Raw genomic sequence first — 13,899 nt, 5'->3', positions numbered from 1 at the left:
GCCTCTGATGTAAAACGGAAGAATGTAAAACGTACATTTAAATCTGAGAAGGAGTTTTTGGAGTTCACACTAAAGTATCAACAAGTTCTTGCTGAAAGAGATTCAGGTGGCTTTTTATCACACATTTTATAATGTACTTGTTGATGAACAATTGATGCTTGATTTCTATTAGTTCTTTTGCCTCTGGTTTAATTTCTGATATCAAATTAGGGCAGTCTAGGCAGCTGCATTATGACTAGGCTCCAGAGTCGAGTGGTTTTTTTTCTCTTATTCACATTTGATGATATTCTTGAATTTTCTTCTCGTTATGATTAGTTATGTATTCTAATAAAAAGGAAGACTTCCAAAAGTCACAATGGCTATCTTGTTGAAAATTGTCTTGTCTTGTTTCAGCTATTGCTGTTCGGGATAAACTAGAGTCACTGTGCCGGGAGTTACAGCGGCAAAACAAAATTTTGATGGTTAGAATAATGTTTACTTTATCTTCTCTCTTTAATTTGGAACTGGCAAAGCATTCTACTGCCAGGAGACAAAAGCTTGGATTTAGGACATTGCAATTTATTCTCGTTCTCTCTCCCTCTCTTCTCTCACCCTTCTTAAAAATTCTACTCATGGTTGATAGGCATGCTTCCTTCAAATACTAGTCCTTAAGATTGTCTTTGCTATTATTTTACAGGATGAATGCAAAAAAGTGTCAACAGAGGGTCAAAACTTGAGATTGGATCTATCAAACAGATTTCAGGAAGCCATCAAGGTCTGAATAGTTCTCATCTTAGTTTGAGCATGACCTTGTGAAAAAATCTTATTCCTCACATATTTGGTTGCATTAATTGTTTAGAGTAAACCAGTTGTTAGACAGCGCCCTGTGTTCGATAGAGGCTCATGTCAAATCTTCTAGTTATTGAAAAATTTACTTTCCAAACCCCAAAGTATTCATACATTGCATGTTATGGGAAACTTCGTGCTAAACTTGTAGCAGAATATTCATGCATAGGCTCATTCATGCTTCAGCTGTTTGCTTTCTTGATTCCTTGAATGCATGATGAAATGGACATGCTCTTTTAATCTAACTGAACCCCATAGTATACTTAATAGGACTCCTACTCTCCTAGCCTGAAAATTGTTGATGGTGATTTCTATGAGTTACATTTATGGTGAATTTATGTTTCATTTTTAAACGGCTATGTCTACACTTCATAGCAATTTACGAAATTACATTTTCAGTTTCCACATTTTTGTCTATCAGTGTGGACCCTGAATGTTTACCTTGTGTTTCCTTTTAGGAAGTGAGCAACAAGCTGGAAGAACAAAAGGATGAATGCCTGTCACAGCTCAAGGAAAACGAGATGTAAGACAATGAAAATGCCGGGTTTGGCTAATTTCCATCTAAGTTGTTTTTTTTTTTTTTGTTTGTTTTTTTTTTTTTTTGTTGGTATGACTGTATCTAAGCTGCAATCCAGAAACATTGATTTCTATGTCCTCTGTAAATCAACTGCAGGTTAAAGATCAAGCTGAAACAAGTCGTCGATCAATATGCTCTTACCGAGCAACAATATGCTCAAAAGGTAACTTGTACTTACATGTATTCCTTTAAGCTTTTGAGAATAATTCAAACGTTTATTATCTAGGCTTGGGCTTTACTTATATCTAAACTTCATGCAGTTAAAGCAAAAGGATCTTGAACTTCAGATAGCTGAATTGAAAATTAAGCAACATGAAGAAAAATTAGTGCAGGGACAGTCCCAGATGAAATTGTATGCAGAACAGGTTTCCCAGTTATTGACAACTGAAAAAAGTTTGCGGTTACAATTGACAGCTGATGGAGAGAAGTTCCAGCAATTCCAGGTTAGTCTGGCAGACTTGTATTATTGTCACCACATCATCAGAACTGTGAAGTAACTTCATAGGATATTTCTGCTATATCATATTTGATTCTCCTGATGTTAATATATTTTCTCAGGAGGCACTGCTGAAGAGCAATGAAGTATTTGAAACATTTAAGCAAGAAATTGAAAAGGCAACGCCCACCCTACTTCCCTTCTCCTCTAACATGGTGGTTGAATTGCAGTCCTTTCCAATTAAATCCTGATTTCATTTCCATAAATGCAGATGGGGAAATCCTTAAAAGAACTCAAAAAGGAGAATACTTTCTTGAAGAGCAAATGCGATAAATCAGATATGACTCTAATAGAGTTGGTTGAAGAGGTAATATTTGTGCTACAGACAGCCTCTAATAGTTCTTCATTTGTTTACTTGTTGCAGAAAAGACAATATACACCATTCACTATTTCACTCCTTTTTTTACTACATTATTCACGTATATTCTGCAAGTGATGTGGCTGCACAAATTCTCATTCTCGAATTGCCATCAAAACACAAGTAGTATTAGTACTATTTGTTGTCGATATGGGGAGAGAACCACCATATTTAGATTCAGTTCCCTGGTCATCATTAGTATTGTTTCACTTAGATTTTATCGTGCCAAAAATTATTTAGTGTTGTCGATTTTTCTCCAAACAACATGCCTTTTGTCTTTGATCATGTGCGAAATGTCATTTAGATGCACTTCTAAATTGTTCATTCTGGGCAGCGCGAACACTTGAAGATGCAACTGGAGAAAACGAGGAACCAGAAGGAGAGACTGGAGTCGTTGTGCAGGTCTCTTCAAGCAGAGCTGAAGGCAAAACCAGCTGCAAGTAGAAACTTGGATCCACCTCAAGCTTGAATAGTATTATTGATTTGTATTGCTCTAAATATCTTTGCAATTAACCCAAGTGTTTCTTGGGGGTGGGGTGGGGGTGTTCACTATCAGCTAATTTGTACACCAATGTTTCTTATGATTTTCAAGATTCTTTTATATGTTTGCTCTGTTTGGCAAAACCTTAGATGAATGGTATTTCTAACTTATTTGCTTGGAGTATATGCTGAAATTCATACTTCAGCCTCACCGTTCTTACTTCTTATTCAGAAAACGAGTGAAAGAGGTAAATTACTAGAAGAATATTAATGAAAAATTTTTAAAGTCCAAGATACCTTGATGATTAATAACATTTCAAAAACCTTGCAAATGAAAATTAATTCAATTTAATTTTTAGATTAGAATGAAAATTATGCACTGAGAATAACATGTTTATTTTACATGTCATGACATATATATTGATACTCTCTTGTCCCATTTTACTTGTTCTATCTATTGGTCAAATCAATTCTTCCTTCTTTGTTTATTTTCTTTATTATTTTTTACTTGTTTTTAAATTTATTATTATTATTATTATTTTTTTTTGTGTTTAATAGTACTTTTAGTATAATTTTTAAATATATAAATTTTGCATATTAATATTAAACTTAATATTATGAAAAATTTAATTAAAAATAACTTTAGTCCCAGCTTCGTTAACCGAATCAAACACATAAAATAATATGATGGAGTAAAATATTTGGTCCGAATAACATATTTAAAAAAAAAAAGAACAAAATTTAAATGGTATTACTCCGTAATATTTATTCTTCCAAAAGGTTGAATTCCAACCCTAAGGGCTCCGTAATATTTATTATTCCTAATTTGGAGGAAAATTAATTAGGTAGAGTGACGAGCACAAGCAGTCCAGGCGGCGTGTGGTGATATAATAGGCCTGTGCTCTCCACGCCTTTTTTGTGTCTCTCTCCTCCGTCGTCGGCCTACCCCTTCCCCATCTGCTCTCTCTCTCTCGGCTTCGTTTCATCCCTGGCTCTTGATACTCCTCCTAAGGTATAATCAAATTCTCCGATTTTATCATTTTTTGCTGCTACTTTTCTTTTTCTTTGTTCCTCGCTTTGCTTCATTGATTGTTGATTTTTTAGCTAATGGGTGTGGTTCTTTTGATTTTATTTGCTGATTTCGTGGTACACTGGTGGTTTGTCGGCAAAAGAAATGTGAATTTTCTGATATTTATCGAAGATTGGATCTCTTAAAGTTCCGGAATGACCTATAAAGTCGTTTTCCACAAGTTGTAGCTTTTCTGTGCTGATTTGCTGCTGTCGTCTTCTTTTTGCATTTTTTTTTTTATAAATAAATTGGAATTGATTTGGATGTAGATTGTAGATTGAGTTGTCGGAGGAAAAGATGATCAGATGATTTGTGAGTTGAACTGCTGGTTTTTGAATAAAGAACTGGGGTTGAATTGTTGAATGGTTATCATATGCTACATATATGGGAAATTTTTTTGGAATAGTAATTACAATTAAAAGGGTTTGTTTCTTTAGGTCAACTGCTTCTTGGAATAATCTTCTCTAAGTTTCAGCATAAGCATCTACTGAGTTAAGTTTTTTGTTGTGTGTCAGACTGAATTTCCCAAATCTCAATCTAACAACCAGTAAATATAGTGAATTAATAAAGATTACTATGATTTGTATCTGTCTTGTCTCTTTTTGTGTTAAATAGTATTTTTACATAGGTCAATGTTAGATTTCTCCGTGTTGCTTCATATGATTAGATAAATAACAAATGTTTAGCTGCTTCTACATGTTCCATGATTGTTTTTAATCACTTTGAGTTCAAGCTAGCTGGTTTTTCAGGTCTAAATTTCTCTTTATTTCCTATTTTGTGTTGTTATTTCCAAATGTGCAATTATGATGCGTTTGTTGCTCATAATTTCCATCTTGTATAGGTGATCCATCTTTGAAAAAAAATGGATGCTTTCTTTAGAAGCTTAAATGAAGATTCTTCACCTTTCCAGCAAGACATTATCAAGTGCCCATTTTTGCGCAACATCAATGAACCTACCAATTTTTCCTTCTCAAGCTCCTTGGGTTTTCCAATGCCTGTAAGCTCCTTGGGTTTTGCATTGTCTTCACTATGCTGTCTAGAGATTGTTTCTCATCCTTATTTTTGTTTACTAATCAGGTCCGGGGAGGAAAAGGTCCAATCTTTGAGGATGGACCCAATTTTAATATGGCATTCAGACTTTTCCATGGAAAGGATGGTGTGGTCCCACTCTCGGGAAGATCATTCATGAAGAATGAAAAGACAGAGCCCGAACCACCACCAACCCAGTTTAATCCTTTGGCAGCGAAGGCAGCTACAATAAGCCTGTCAGCTTTTGGACCTGGGTGGCCGTCCTTTGGCGATTTCTCTAGTAAAGGGAAGAACAAAAAAAATTCTAAATCAGATGGAAAAAGTTCTTCACAGGTACATGATATAAAATTCTGTTTCAATTTTTTGGTTGTTATTTGTGCATATGAAGTTGAGAAGCACTTTATGTAATTGAGGTTACGAATTGATGGCCAGATATGCTCTGTACTTCTGTAGTATGTATTATTCTTCATTACAGATCTTGGAACTTCACTTAGCTATAAAGAAACTCATATCTGGATTTTGAAGGCTTCGTGCTGCATCATACAAGCTTGGATCATAAAATTTAGATTATGAATTTCTCTTATGAGAAATGTTCAACTAGGCTTAATTGTATATATCATTGTTCCTAATTCAGGAGTATGGATAGCTCTTTTTGAATATTTTGTTTTCCTTATGTGTCGTGAAATTAAATTTTTAGTAGTATTTATTTAGGATATAAATTTGGAAAAGCGTAATCAATGTTCACACTTCTCCTTTTGACCTTTCAGGGGGGAAACTCAAAGCATGAGGCGCTAAGCAATGAGTGGTTACAAAGTGGGAGTTGTCCAATTGCCAAGTCATACCGTGCCATGAGTAAGGTCCTTCCACTTGTGGCAAAGGCCATTCAGCCCCCTCCTGGCGTGCATCTAAGGTGTCCCCCTGCTATAGTTGCAGCCAGGGCTGCAATATCACGAACAGCATTTGCAAAGAACCTGAGGCCACAGCCCCTCCCTATGAAGGTATTAGTAATTGGTGTCATGGGCATGGCAGCAAATATTCCTCTAGGAATATGGAGAGAACACACAGAAAAGTTCTCACCTTCCTGGTTTGCAGCTGTCCACGCAGCGGTACCGTTTATAGGCATGCTCAGGAAGTCAGTCTTGATGCCTAAGACAGCCATGGCATTCACCATTGCAGCATCAATTCTAGGACAGATAATTGGCTCAAGGGCAGAACGATATCGACTGAAAGCACTTGTTACTAAAAACGAGGATCTTACCAAAAGTTCGGCAGATGTATCGCTCAGTCAAGCAGCAATTCCCAGTCGAAAATCGATTCTTTCTGGAACTCCAAATCATGAACCCAGTCAAGTAGCAATTGTTAGAGGACATTGTGGTGAGACTGTTGATTGGAGCCAGCAGGCTGGAGGAACCTCTTCCCCAGCAAGTGTACTAAGCTAATCCTAGGCATCTAATTCATGATCTTTGCCTCAGCCAGGTTGCTGTTTGTTCTTCATTGTCCAGTTTCTTTCAATACTGTGCTAAATAACCAGAACATGATGGAATAAATAACAGAATAAAAGGTCACATTTCTTTGTAGAATCTTGAGAAATTTACAATGAATTCCTGTTGTATAGTATTTTCTCTCTCTTGTGTGTGTGCACATCTGGGAGGATGTAAATCATGGTAACTCAGTTGAACACTGGTGAGGGAGGACTCGATTCTCAGTTATTGTTTTAATTTCATTCTTGTGATCAATTGAGCTGCCCATGTGAGCTATAATTATATGTAATGCTGAGTCATTTACTTCATGCAAATTCTTGTTAAGGACTCTAAAACTCGAGGGGTTGATAGTATTGACTTTTTTGTTTGAGTCGGTGTCAGTCAGCTATGGGTAGCTGTTGTTGATTTTTGTGAAAATTGAAGATATTCTTTAAAATGACAGTTTTACACTCGAATTATGAGGTACAACATATATTTAATCAATCATATCATTATTAACAACATCGAAGCAGGGTTGCAGATCTTGAATATATAAAAGTATAACTCGATCTTGATGATGATACAGCTCATATTAGAGGATTCCTTAGATCATACTCAACTCGAAGCAACCTTAGCTTTCATATAACACTAGAAAAGTGGTGATGAAGAACTCAATTTAGCAGCTAGCGCAGCAGTTGATCATGGTGATCAAAATGCAGAAAGGGAGGCAATCATATGTTTTCTGCTTCATCGCAATATTGCTATCTTCCGGCGCCAACTTCGCCGCCGGGAGAGAGAGAGATAGGATCAGCAGGCTGCCGGGACAGCCGGAAAATGTTACCTTCTCTCAGTACTCAGGATATGTCACGGTGGACGCCGAGGCCGGAAGGGCTTTATTCTACTGGTTGATTGAATCTCCGGCCAACGGGTCAAAACCTCTTGTTTTATGGCTCAATGGTGGCCCCGGTTGCTCCTCCGTGGCCTATGGAGCTTCCGAGGAGGTGGGCCCGTTTAGGGTCCTTCCCGATGGCCAGACACTAACCTTAAGCCCCTATGCTTGGAACAAAGGTAACTCTCATAAATCACAAGAAATTCGTATAACTTAAAACTTGGTAGATGAATGGTTATAATTTTCATAACTGAAAAGGTACTAATGGAAAACTTAAAACTTGTTTATATATATAAATGCGGGCAGAGGCGAATTTGCTGTTTCTTGATTCTCCGGCGGGGGTTGGCTTCTCCTACTCAAATACTTCATCGGATCTGATTACTGGGGATCAAAGAACAGGTCTCTCTCATAGTCTCATCTCTCTGTTAAGTTGACTTTCCCACTATAATATTCGATTCATATATTGTTTATCTCATTTTCAGGTACCTTTGGGAATTGTATATATAAGATTGTTTTGGTTCACGAAAAGTCTGTCATGATTATTTGAAAGTGTGCTAATATTGATGCTAATATATGCAGTTAAAGATGCGTACATTTTCCTTAAAAGATGGTTTGCAAGGTTTCCTCAATACAATCAAAGGCCATTCTACATAGCCGGAGAGAGTTATGCAGGTTGTTTTATCTAAATTGTTGGATATTTCTGTAAATAATTATTGTTTTATTTATAAAAAAGTTATTGACCGTTTCTAGTGGTGTAATATATTTATGACATTGTAAAATTTTTCTATATTATATTTATCTATTCATATTCATTATTATTTTTATTAAAATCCCACATTTAATTTTTTAAATATTTTTTTAATGTAATGTATTCCTCTAGGTCATTACATCCCTCAGCTATCAAGAATCATTGTTCGACGGAATAAGGGCATTAAAAATCCTATAATAAACTTCAAAGGTTTTCTGGTAAGTGAGACCGGATGCATATATAATTTTTAAAATTTTGAAAAGTTTCAACAACGTCATTACAGTAGTTAGAAATTACGACAATGGTGAACCATATATACAAACTATATATATATATATATATATATATATATATATATATATATATATATATAACCTTTATTTGTTTGAACAGTTAGGTAATCCATTGATTGATGATTACCATGACAACGTTGGAACATTTGAGTACTGGTGGAACCATGGTTTGATATCAGATTCAACCTACAATGCACTCAACAATTATTGTTCCAATGATTCATTCTTATTCCCTAGTAAAGGCTGTTACGATGCTCTCTTTGGTGCATATACCCAATTTGGAAACATTAATCCCTATGGCATTTATAGTACTCCCTGCGACGCCCTCGGAACACTTCCTCGTCACACTTTAAACACACCTTTGGTAACACACTAATCTCACTTTATTAGCATTATATTATTACAATTCTTTAATTATCTTGATTTATTATTATAGTTTTTGGGATTATTATATATTTAGCCATGGACGTTTAGAGGGAATGATGAATGCATTGTGAAGTACACAAAAATGTACATGAATCGTCCGGCGGTCCAAAAGGCACTTCATGCAAACGTTGCTGCCATTCCTCAACCTTGGACAACTTGCAGGTTCGTTAATTCGTGCATATGTGTTTAATTAGTCGAAAAACATGTAAAAAGAAAAAAAAAAAGTTTTTTGAGCAGTGTAATTACGTCTAATAAAAATATTCATAATAATACTCTGAATAAATTGATGTGTGTATATATATACTATATAGTGATGTTATAAGAGGCAGTTGGATGGATTCGCCTCGATCCATGCTTCCCATCTTCAAAGAACTCATTCAAGCTGGCATCCGAATATGGGTATTCAGGTCCTAATTGATTTCGTCTTTTTTTGTTTTGTTTTGTTTTTAAAATTTTATCTACAATTTCATGCTTATAATATTTTTACATAATATTTTATTTAATTATTTAAAATTGAAAACAGTGGTGACACTGATGCTGTTTTGCCTCTGACGGCCACTCGATACTCCATTAGAGCTCTTCGTCTCCAAACTCTTTCCGATTGGCACGCTTGGTATGACAACCAACAGGTCCGTCTTCATTATATTGCTCAATATCGATCGGACTTATTTTATTATTAGTATTTTTTATGCGTGATGTTGAAAAAATAGATGTCCAATATTAATAATATATATTAAAATCTTAAATTTATTTCAATTTTAGATATTTACATTATTGTATAATAATAATAATGTAAACCATTTTTATAAAAAATTGATATTTACATTTTAAGAAATAACTTATATAGTAATTCAATATATAATGTCTCTATATATTATTATCATTGAAGAAGATAAGAAAATATAACATGGATGCATGCTTATGGTAACAATATTTGAAAAAGATAATAAAAGTTATAACGATAGGGGTATTTTGATCAAAAGATTGTATAGTATAACTCTTATAACACAATGTAAAAAATAAAAAAAAAAAAACAGAAATAAATGAAGAGTATAACATTCCTTCACACTTATTAGTTTTTATTAGATTAGATTTATAGGTTTTATTCTCAGATAAGAGAGGTTTTTTGTATTTTTCTATATATAATTCGTGATTAATTTTTGATGTTTTTTTTAAATGGTTGTGATTGATACATATATAGGTTGGTGGGTGGAGCCAAGTATATAGAGGCATGAGATATGTAACGGTGAGGGGGGCTGGGCACGAGGTTCCCCTCACCCGCCCACGCCTTGCATTCATCCTTTTCACACACTTCTTGAATAATCAATCTTTACCAGCATCCCCCACTTAATTTAATCTTTCATTTTTCTTATTTAAATTGCAATTATTGTGTTGTAATTTTCATAATAGGATTTGTAATTTGTAAAGTGATTGCTGACTCCCGAATCCCAATAAAGTGGTAATGTTGTTAAAGTTTTTTTTTTTTTTTAGATAGTGTGTTTTATCTTATTTTTTATTGTCGAAATTTCTTACTCTAAAGATTTCACAACTTGACCATAAGAAATATGTGTAATGATAAATTAGGGTAATTTAGTAACTGCTTCTTAGGTGGATGACTAATGCATGGTACTCATAAAGAGTCTATCACATTGAATGCAATTCTTGTCTAATGTTGTGTTTTCTCATATTTGGGAAGATGTAAATTACGGTGACTTAATGGTTCAGCGGACAGGGCCAAATGTCGATGCGCACATATAATTTGTCCACTTTGAACATAATTCACACAGACTGCCGCCGCCGAAGTTCGAACCTAGTTTGATCTCTTCTCTCAAATATTACCCACTTAACCATTGAGTTAAGCACATGTGGGCAGGAACTCCGTTTTCTTAATATGGTGAATGTATGTCAAGGCTGCAATGGGGGAACTTTTGTATTAAGAGGATTATTTTAATTTGAACTTTTGGAACTGGGAAACTAGCTAGTGGAGCCGAAAAGAGAATCAACAATCTGATTAATGCACAAAAGAATGGAAGATCAAAAAGATAAGACCAACCAAAAAATATTATATATATTTGTAGTATGTAAACTTAATTCTTTTTTTTTTTTCGTTTGGAGGGAAAGTGTAAATATTATTTGAGAATGTAAAAGGGTCAAATTCTATTCATATTTTTCTTATAATAATTCATAAACTACACATGAAAAAATAGATTGCACTAAAAAGATATAATGTGACAAATTTATTGAGATTGTGTTAACAAAAATCTAATTGATAACATTTTGGTACATTAAATATTCTCCACTCACAGTCACTAGTTTTGGATTTTTGTTTTCTTTTTCACAATTGCTATTGCTTTTGAAGGAAGCAAGAATGGGGGGCTCCATGAGTAAATTAATTAAAGAGACATTTTTATGCCTTGACTAGATTGTCCCTGCTTCTTTTCTTGACTGCAACTACTTGGAACCTATGATTACAATTTACAAGTAGGTAGGAACGGTCTATTAGCAGTTTTAGTTTGAGTCGATACAACTTAAATTAATTTGCTTCGTTCTTAACTAATTAGAATTACAATGCAAACGTGCACATCTTCAAACAGTAATTGTTGATTTCTCTCACCCGTCAAAAATAATAGAAATGAGAAAATAACATAATTCAAAGGTTGAACTCCCACCTTAAAGGTCTCTCACACTCCGGTCCGATAGAATATCTGGAAAGATGTAAATCATGGTAACTCAACTGAACATAAACCACAGAGGTTAGACTTAGGAGCACCCTTTATTTTAAGAGGTTGCTCTCACACTATCGTTGGTAAGACTCGATCCCCTGTCAGATAGAAAAAACATAATTGAACGATGGCATAGTTGTCATTGTAAAATTCGAGAAGAAGTTTACTTTTTTTTTTTTTTGAAAGGAGAGATAGTTTACTTAATTGCTAAGAAGTGCAATTTGAACATTCACCTAGCTAGCCCCACACTCTTTCTCTCTCTCTCTCTATATATATATATATAACACTATATATATTCACATGCTATGTATAAAGTTTCCAATATAATTTCAGTCCAGTGTCCACCATGTATTCTCTCACCCCAATCCCCAGAAAGAGCTGTAGAATAAACTGATGAAGACATCACAGTAGCAAAAGAAGCACCACAACGTTATATATATATCTACATCCGACGAATCAGAAGATCATCAGACATATATAGTACGTAAAACATCGTATAGACAAGGAAAAAGATCGATAGATCGAATGTATAGTAGCGTTAGCAACACGGTGATAGGTTTCTTGAACCTCCTCACGCTGCTAGCCTCCATTCCGATCATCGGCGCCGGGCTATGGATGGCGAGGAGCAGCACCACCTGCGAGAAGTTCCTCCAGACGCCGCTTCTCGTCATCGGATTCGTCATCCTAATCGTGTCGCTCGCCGGATTCATCGGGGCGTGTTTTCGTGTTACGTGGGCGCTCTGGTTCTACCTTCTCGTCATGCTGTTCCTCATCGCCGCTCTTATGGGCATCACCATTTTCGGGTTCGTCGTCACCAGCCACGGCGGTGTCGCGGAGGTTCCCGGCAAGGTGTACAAGGAGTACCACCTGGAGAACTATTCGCCCTGGCTGAAGAATCGGATCTCCGACCCTCACTACTGGATGCCTATCCGAGCTTGCATTTTGGGTTCTAAGACTTGCGCCGCCATTGTTTCCTGGACTCCCATCGATTATCAAACCAAAAACATGTCCCCTCTTCAGGTAAATCTCCAGCTAAGTTTGTCAGACTGTTAATTTGATAACCATAAAGTTACAAGTTTTATTTACCTTCTTAGTTTGAACTGGTTGATTATGTTTACTTAAAAAATTAGAAAAATGAAAAATGTTGCAGTCAGGGTGCTGCAAGCCGCCGACATCGTGCGACTATGGAGCAACGTTGGAATCGCAGGACCCGGATTGCTCGCGGTGGAACAACGAGGCGACGCGGCTGTGCTACGACTGCGATTCCTGCAAAGCGGCGGTGCTTGAAGATATGCGGAGGGACTGGCAAAAGATATCGGTTCTTAACATTGTGATGGTGGTTGTCCTGATCGCCATCTACACTGTCGGCTGCTGCGCCTTCGAGAACGCCAAGATGGCGGAAACCGGCGGCTACCATTACGGCCAAAATCAGATGTATAAACTCCGTCCCAGATGGGATTTCTATTGGTAATTATTCACCTAAGCTAGCTATATAATCTTGTATCCCCATCCCCCCTCTCTCTCTCTCTTTCAAATAAATATCCATCCATTTTTAATAATAAAATAAGAATGTATATATATATCATGTTAATTAGTCTATAAGTAGGATGTAATTATTTCGAAAAGTGGTTCAGTTGATGGAGCATGATTCATGCAGTTTATCTCTTCTATGTGAGTTTTGGGACAATGGGACCTCAAGCTTTAACAAAGATGGACTTTAAAGTCATTATGCATGTATATTCTCATAGTTGGTACTTGTCACTTTAATTTGTACCACAAAGATATTCATTTCAAATTCAAAACCCTCAACATGTTTATATGTGAGAAATCGATACCATGTTTAAGATGAAATGATGACCTGTGTTGTTTTGTTACATTTAAGCTGTTATGAAGTTAGATTATCGGTCCTCAATAGAAGCAACCTTGTATATGTATGTATGTATGTATTAATTTATAATAAAATGTAGTGCTATAATTATCATATAATTAGGCTTACCAATGATATATGTGTTGATATAATTATAAACATACAGGTGGAGAAGACTTCACGACAGAAGACACCAGATCTACTAGCCTCTACCCAATACCCCCCAAGCTAGCTTGTTTCAATTTTTGATAATTTTGTCTACAAATTTTCATGTTGTGCAACTGGGGATGTTTCAATATCCAATCAATGTTGCATACATAATATATGTTAGGTAGATGAATTTTTTTGTTTCGGGATTTTTTTTTTCAATATTTTATTTCTTATGGTTGCTTTTATATGTGTTGCTAAAAAAAAAGAAGATTATTGTTACTTTATATCATTTATATGACTGTTGCTTTAATGACTTTAGTGTGTTGGGCAGGACGTGGATGTTTAATACTTTAAATAGATAAAGAAAGAAAAAGCTGTGGAAGAGAAAATGAAAGAAGTCAGAATAAAAAAAAATAATACTGTAATAAGTAAATAAATGGAATTAAAATTGTTCCACTAACATCATTTTCTTTTCTTTTCTTTTGCTTCTTTTGAGGTACGTTACAACT

General features: G+C 35.4%; 4 protein-coding genes across 4 annotated transcripts in view; all 4 read left to right on the top strand.

Annotated features, from left to right (window-relative positions):
* The window catches only part of LOC109188289 (beta-taxilin-like), a 3,994-nt gene extending 1,074 nt beyond the window's left edge, over positions 1-2,920 (top strand). The window contains exons 3-11 of the mRNA XM_019338907.1: positions 1-106; positions 394-461; positions 677-754; positions 1,284-1,348; positions 1,499-1,565; positions 1,663-1,845; positions 1,961-2,017; positions 2,110-2,205; positions 2,591-2,920. The exon at positions 1-106 is cut by the window's left edge and continues 3 nt beyond it. Coding sequence (XP_019194452.1) covers positions 1-106; positions 394-461; positions 677-754; positions 1,284-1,348; positions 1,499-1,565; positions 1,663-1,845; positions 1,961-2,017; positions 2,110-2,205; positions 2,591-2,725 — 855 coding nt within the window. The 3' untranslated portion in view covers positions 2,726-2,920. The remainder of the gene's footprint in view (positions 107-393; positions 462-676; positions 755-1,283; positions 1,349-1,498; positions 1,566-1,662; positions 1,846-1,960; positions 2,018-2,109; positions 2,206-2,590) is intronic.
* A 671-nt stretch (positions 2,921-3,591) lies between these two features.
* Positions 3,592-6,447, top strand: LOC109188290. Its single transcript, XM_019338909.1, has 4 exons — positions 3,592-3,748; positions 4,647-4,802; positions 4,883-5,167; positions 5,602-6,447. Exons 2-4 carry the CDS (start codon positions 4,668-4,670, stop codon positions 6,271-6,273), a joined length of 1,092 nt encoding a protein of 363 aa, XP_019194454.1. The 5' UTR covers positions 3,592-3,748; positions 4,647-4,667; the 3' UTR covers positions 6,274-6,447.
* Positions 6,448-6,840: 393 nt separating this feature from the next.
* Positions 6,841-10,126, top strand: LOC109187578 (serine carboxypeptidase-like 27). The gene is made up of 9 exons (XM_019337809.1): positions 6,841-7,362; positions 7,490-7,582; positions 7,763-7,855; positions 8,064-8,149; positions 8,325-8,588; positions 8,685-8,812; positions 8,962-9,057; positions 9,174-9,279; positions 9,852-10,126. The coding sequence occupies exons 1-9, from the start codon at positions 6,996-6,998 to the stop codon at positions 9,999-10,001; spliced, it is 1,383 nt and encodes a 460-aa protein (XP_019193354.1). The 5' UTR covers positions 6,841-6,995; the 3' UTR covers positions 10,002-10,126.
* Positions 10,127-11,709: 1,583 nt separating this feature from the next.
* On the top strand, positions 11,710-13,586 carry LOC109187482 (tetraspanin-6-like). The gene is made up of 3 exons (XM_019337683.1): positions 11,710-12,393; positions 12,524-12,840; positions 13,407-13,586. The coding sequence occupies exons 1-3, from the start codon at positions 11,899-11,901 to the stop codon at positions 13,444-13,446; spliced, it is 852 nt and encodes a 283-aa protein (XP_019193228.1). The 5' UTR covers positions 11,710-11,898; the 3' UTR covers positions 13,447-13,586.
* The last annotated feature ends 313 nt before the right edge of the window (positions 13,587-13,899 follow it).

This window comes from Ipomoea nil, unplaced genomic scaffold (assembly GCF_001879475.1).
Source record: "Ipomoea nil cultivar Tokyo-kokei standard unplaced genomic scaffold, Asagao_1.1 scaffold1421, whole genome shotgun sequence".
In the NCBI taxonomy this organism is placed as follows: Eukaryota; Viridiplantae; Streptophyta; class Magnoliopsida; order Solanales; family Convolvulaceae; genus Ipomoea; species Ipomoea nil.
Note: the sequence above shows the minus strand (reverse complement) of the source record. Positions and strands in the feature narration are given on the sequence as shown.

What these genes read in the sequence shown, in the direction of transcription:
- LOC109187578 (XM_019337809.1), top strand. Translation starts at nt 6,996, where the DNA reads ATGGTGATCAAAATGCAGAAAGGGAGGCAATCATATGTTTTCTGCTTC. An exon ending in CCCCTATGCTTGGAACAAAG is followed by an intron (nt 7,363 to 7,489) that starts GTAACTCTCATA and finishes AAATGCGGGCAG; the next exon opens with AGGCGAATTTGCTGTTTCTT. An exon ending in TACTGGGGATCAAAGAACAG is followed by an intron (nt 7,583 to 7,762) that starts GTCTCTCTCATA and finishes TAATATATGCAG; the next exon opens with TTAAAGATGCGTACATTTTC.
- LOC109187482 (XM_019337683.1), top strand. Translation starts at nt 11,899, where the DNA reads ATGTATAGTAGCGTTAGCAACACGGTGATAGGTTTCTTGAACCTCCTC. An exon ending in AAAACATGTCCCCTCTTCAG is followed by an intron (nt 12,394 to 12,523) that starts GTAAATCTCCAG and finishes AAAATGTTGCAG; the next exon opens with TCAGGGTGCTGCAAGCCGCC. An exon ending in CCCAGATGGGATTTCTATTG is followed by an intron (nt 12,841 to 13,406) that starts GTAATTATTCAC and finishes ATAAACATACAG; the next exon opens with GTGGAGAAGACTTCACGACA.
- LOC109188290 (XM_019338909.1), top strand. Translation starts at nt 4,668, where the DNA reads ATGGATGCTTTCTTTAGAAGCTTAAATGAAGATTCTTCACCTTTCCAG. An exon ending in CCTTGGGTTTTCCAATGCCT is followed by an intron (nt 4,803 to 4,882) that starts GTAAGCTCCTTG and finishes TTTACTAATCAG; the next exon opens with GTCCGGGGAGGAAAAGGTCC. An exon ending in ATGGAAAAAGTTCTTCACAG is followed by an intron (nt 5,168 to 5,601) that starts GTACATGATATA and finishes TTGACCTTTCAG; the next exon opens with GGGGGAAACTCAAAGCATGA.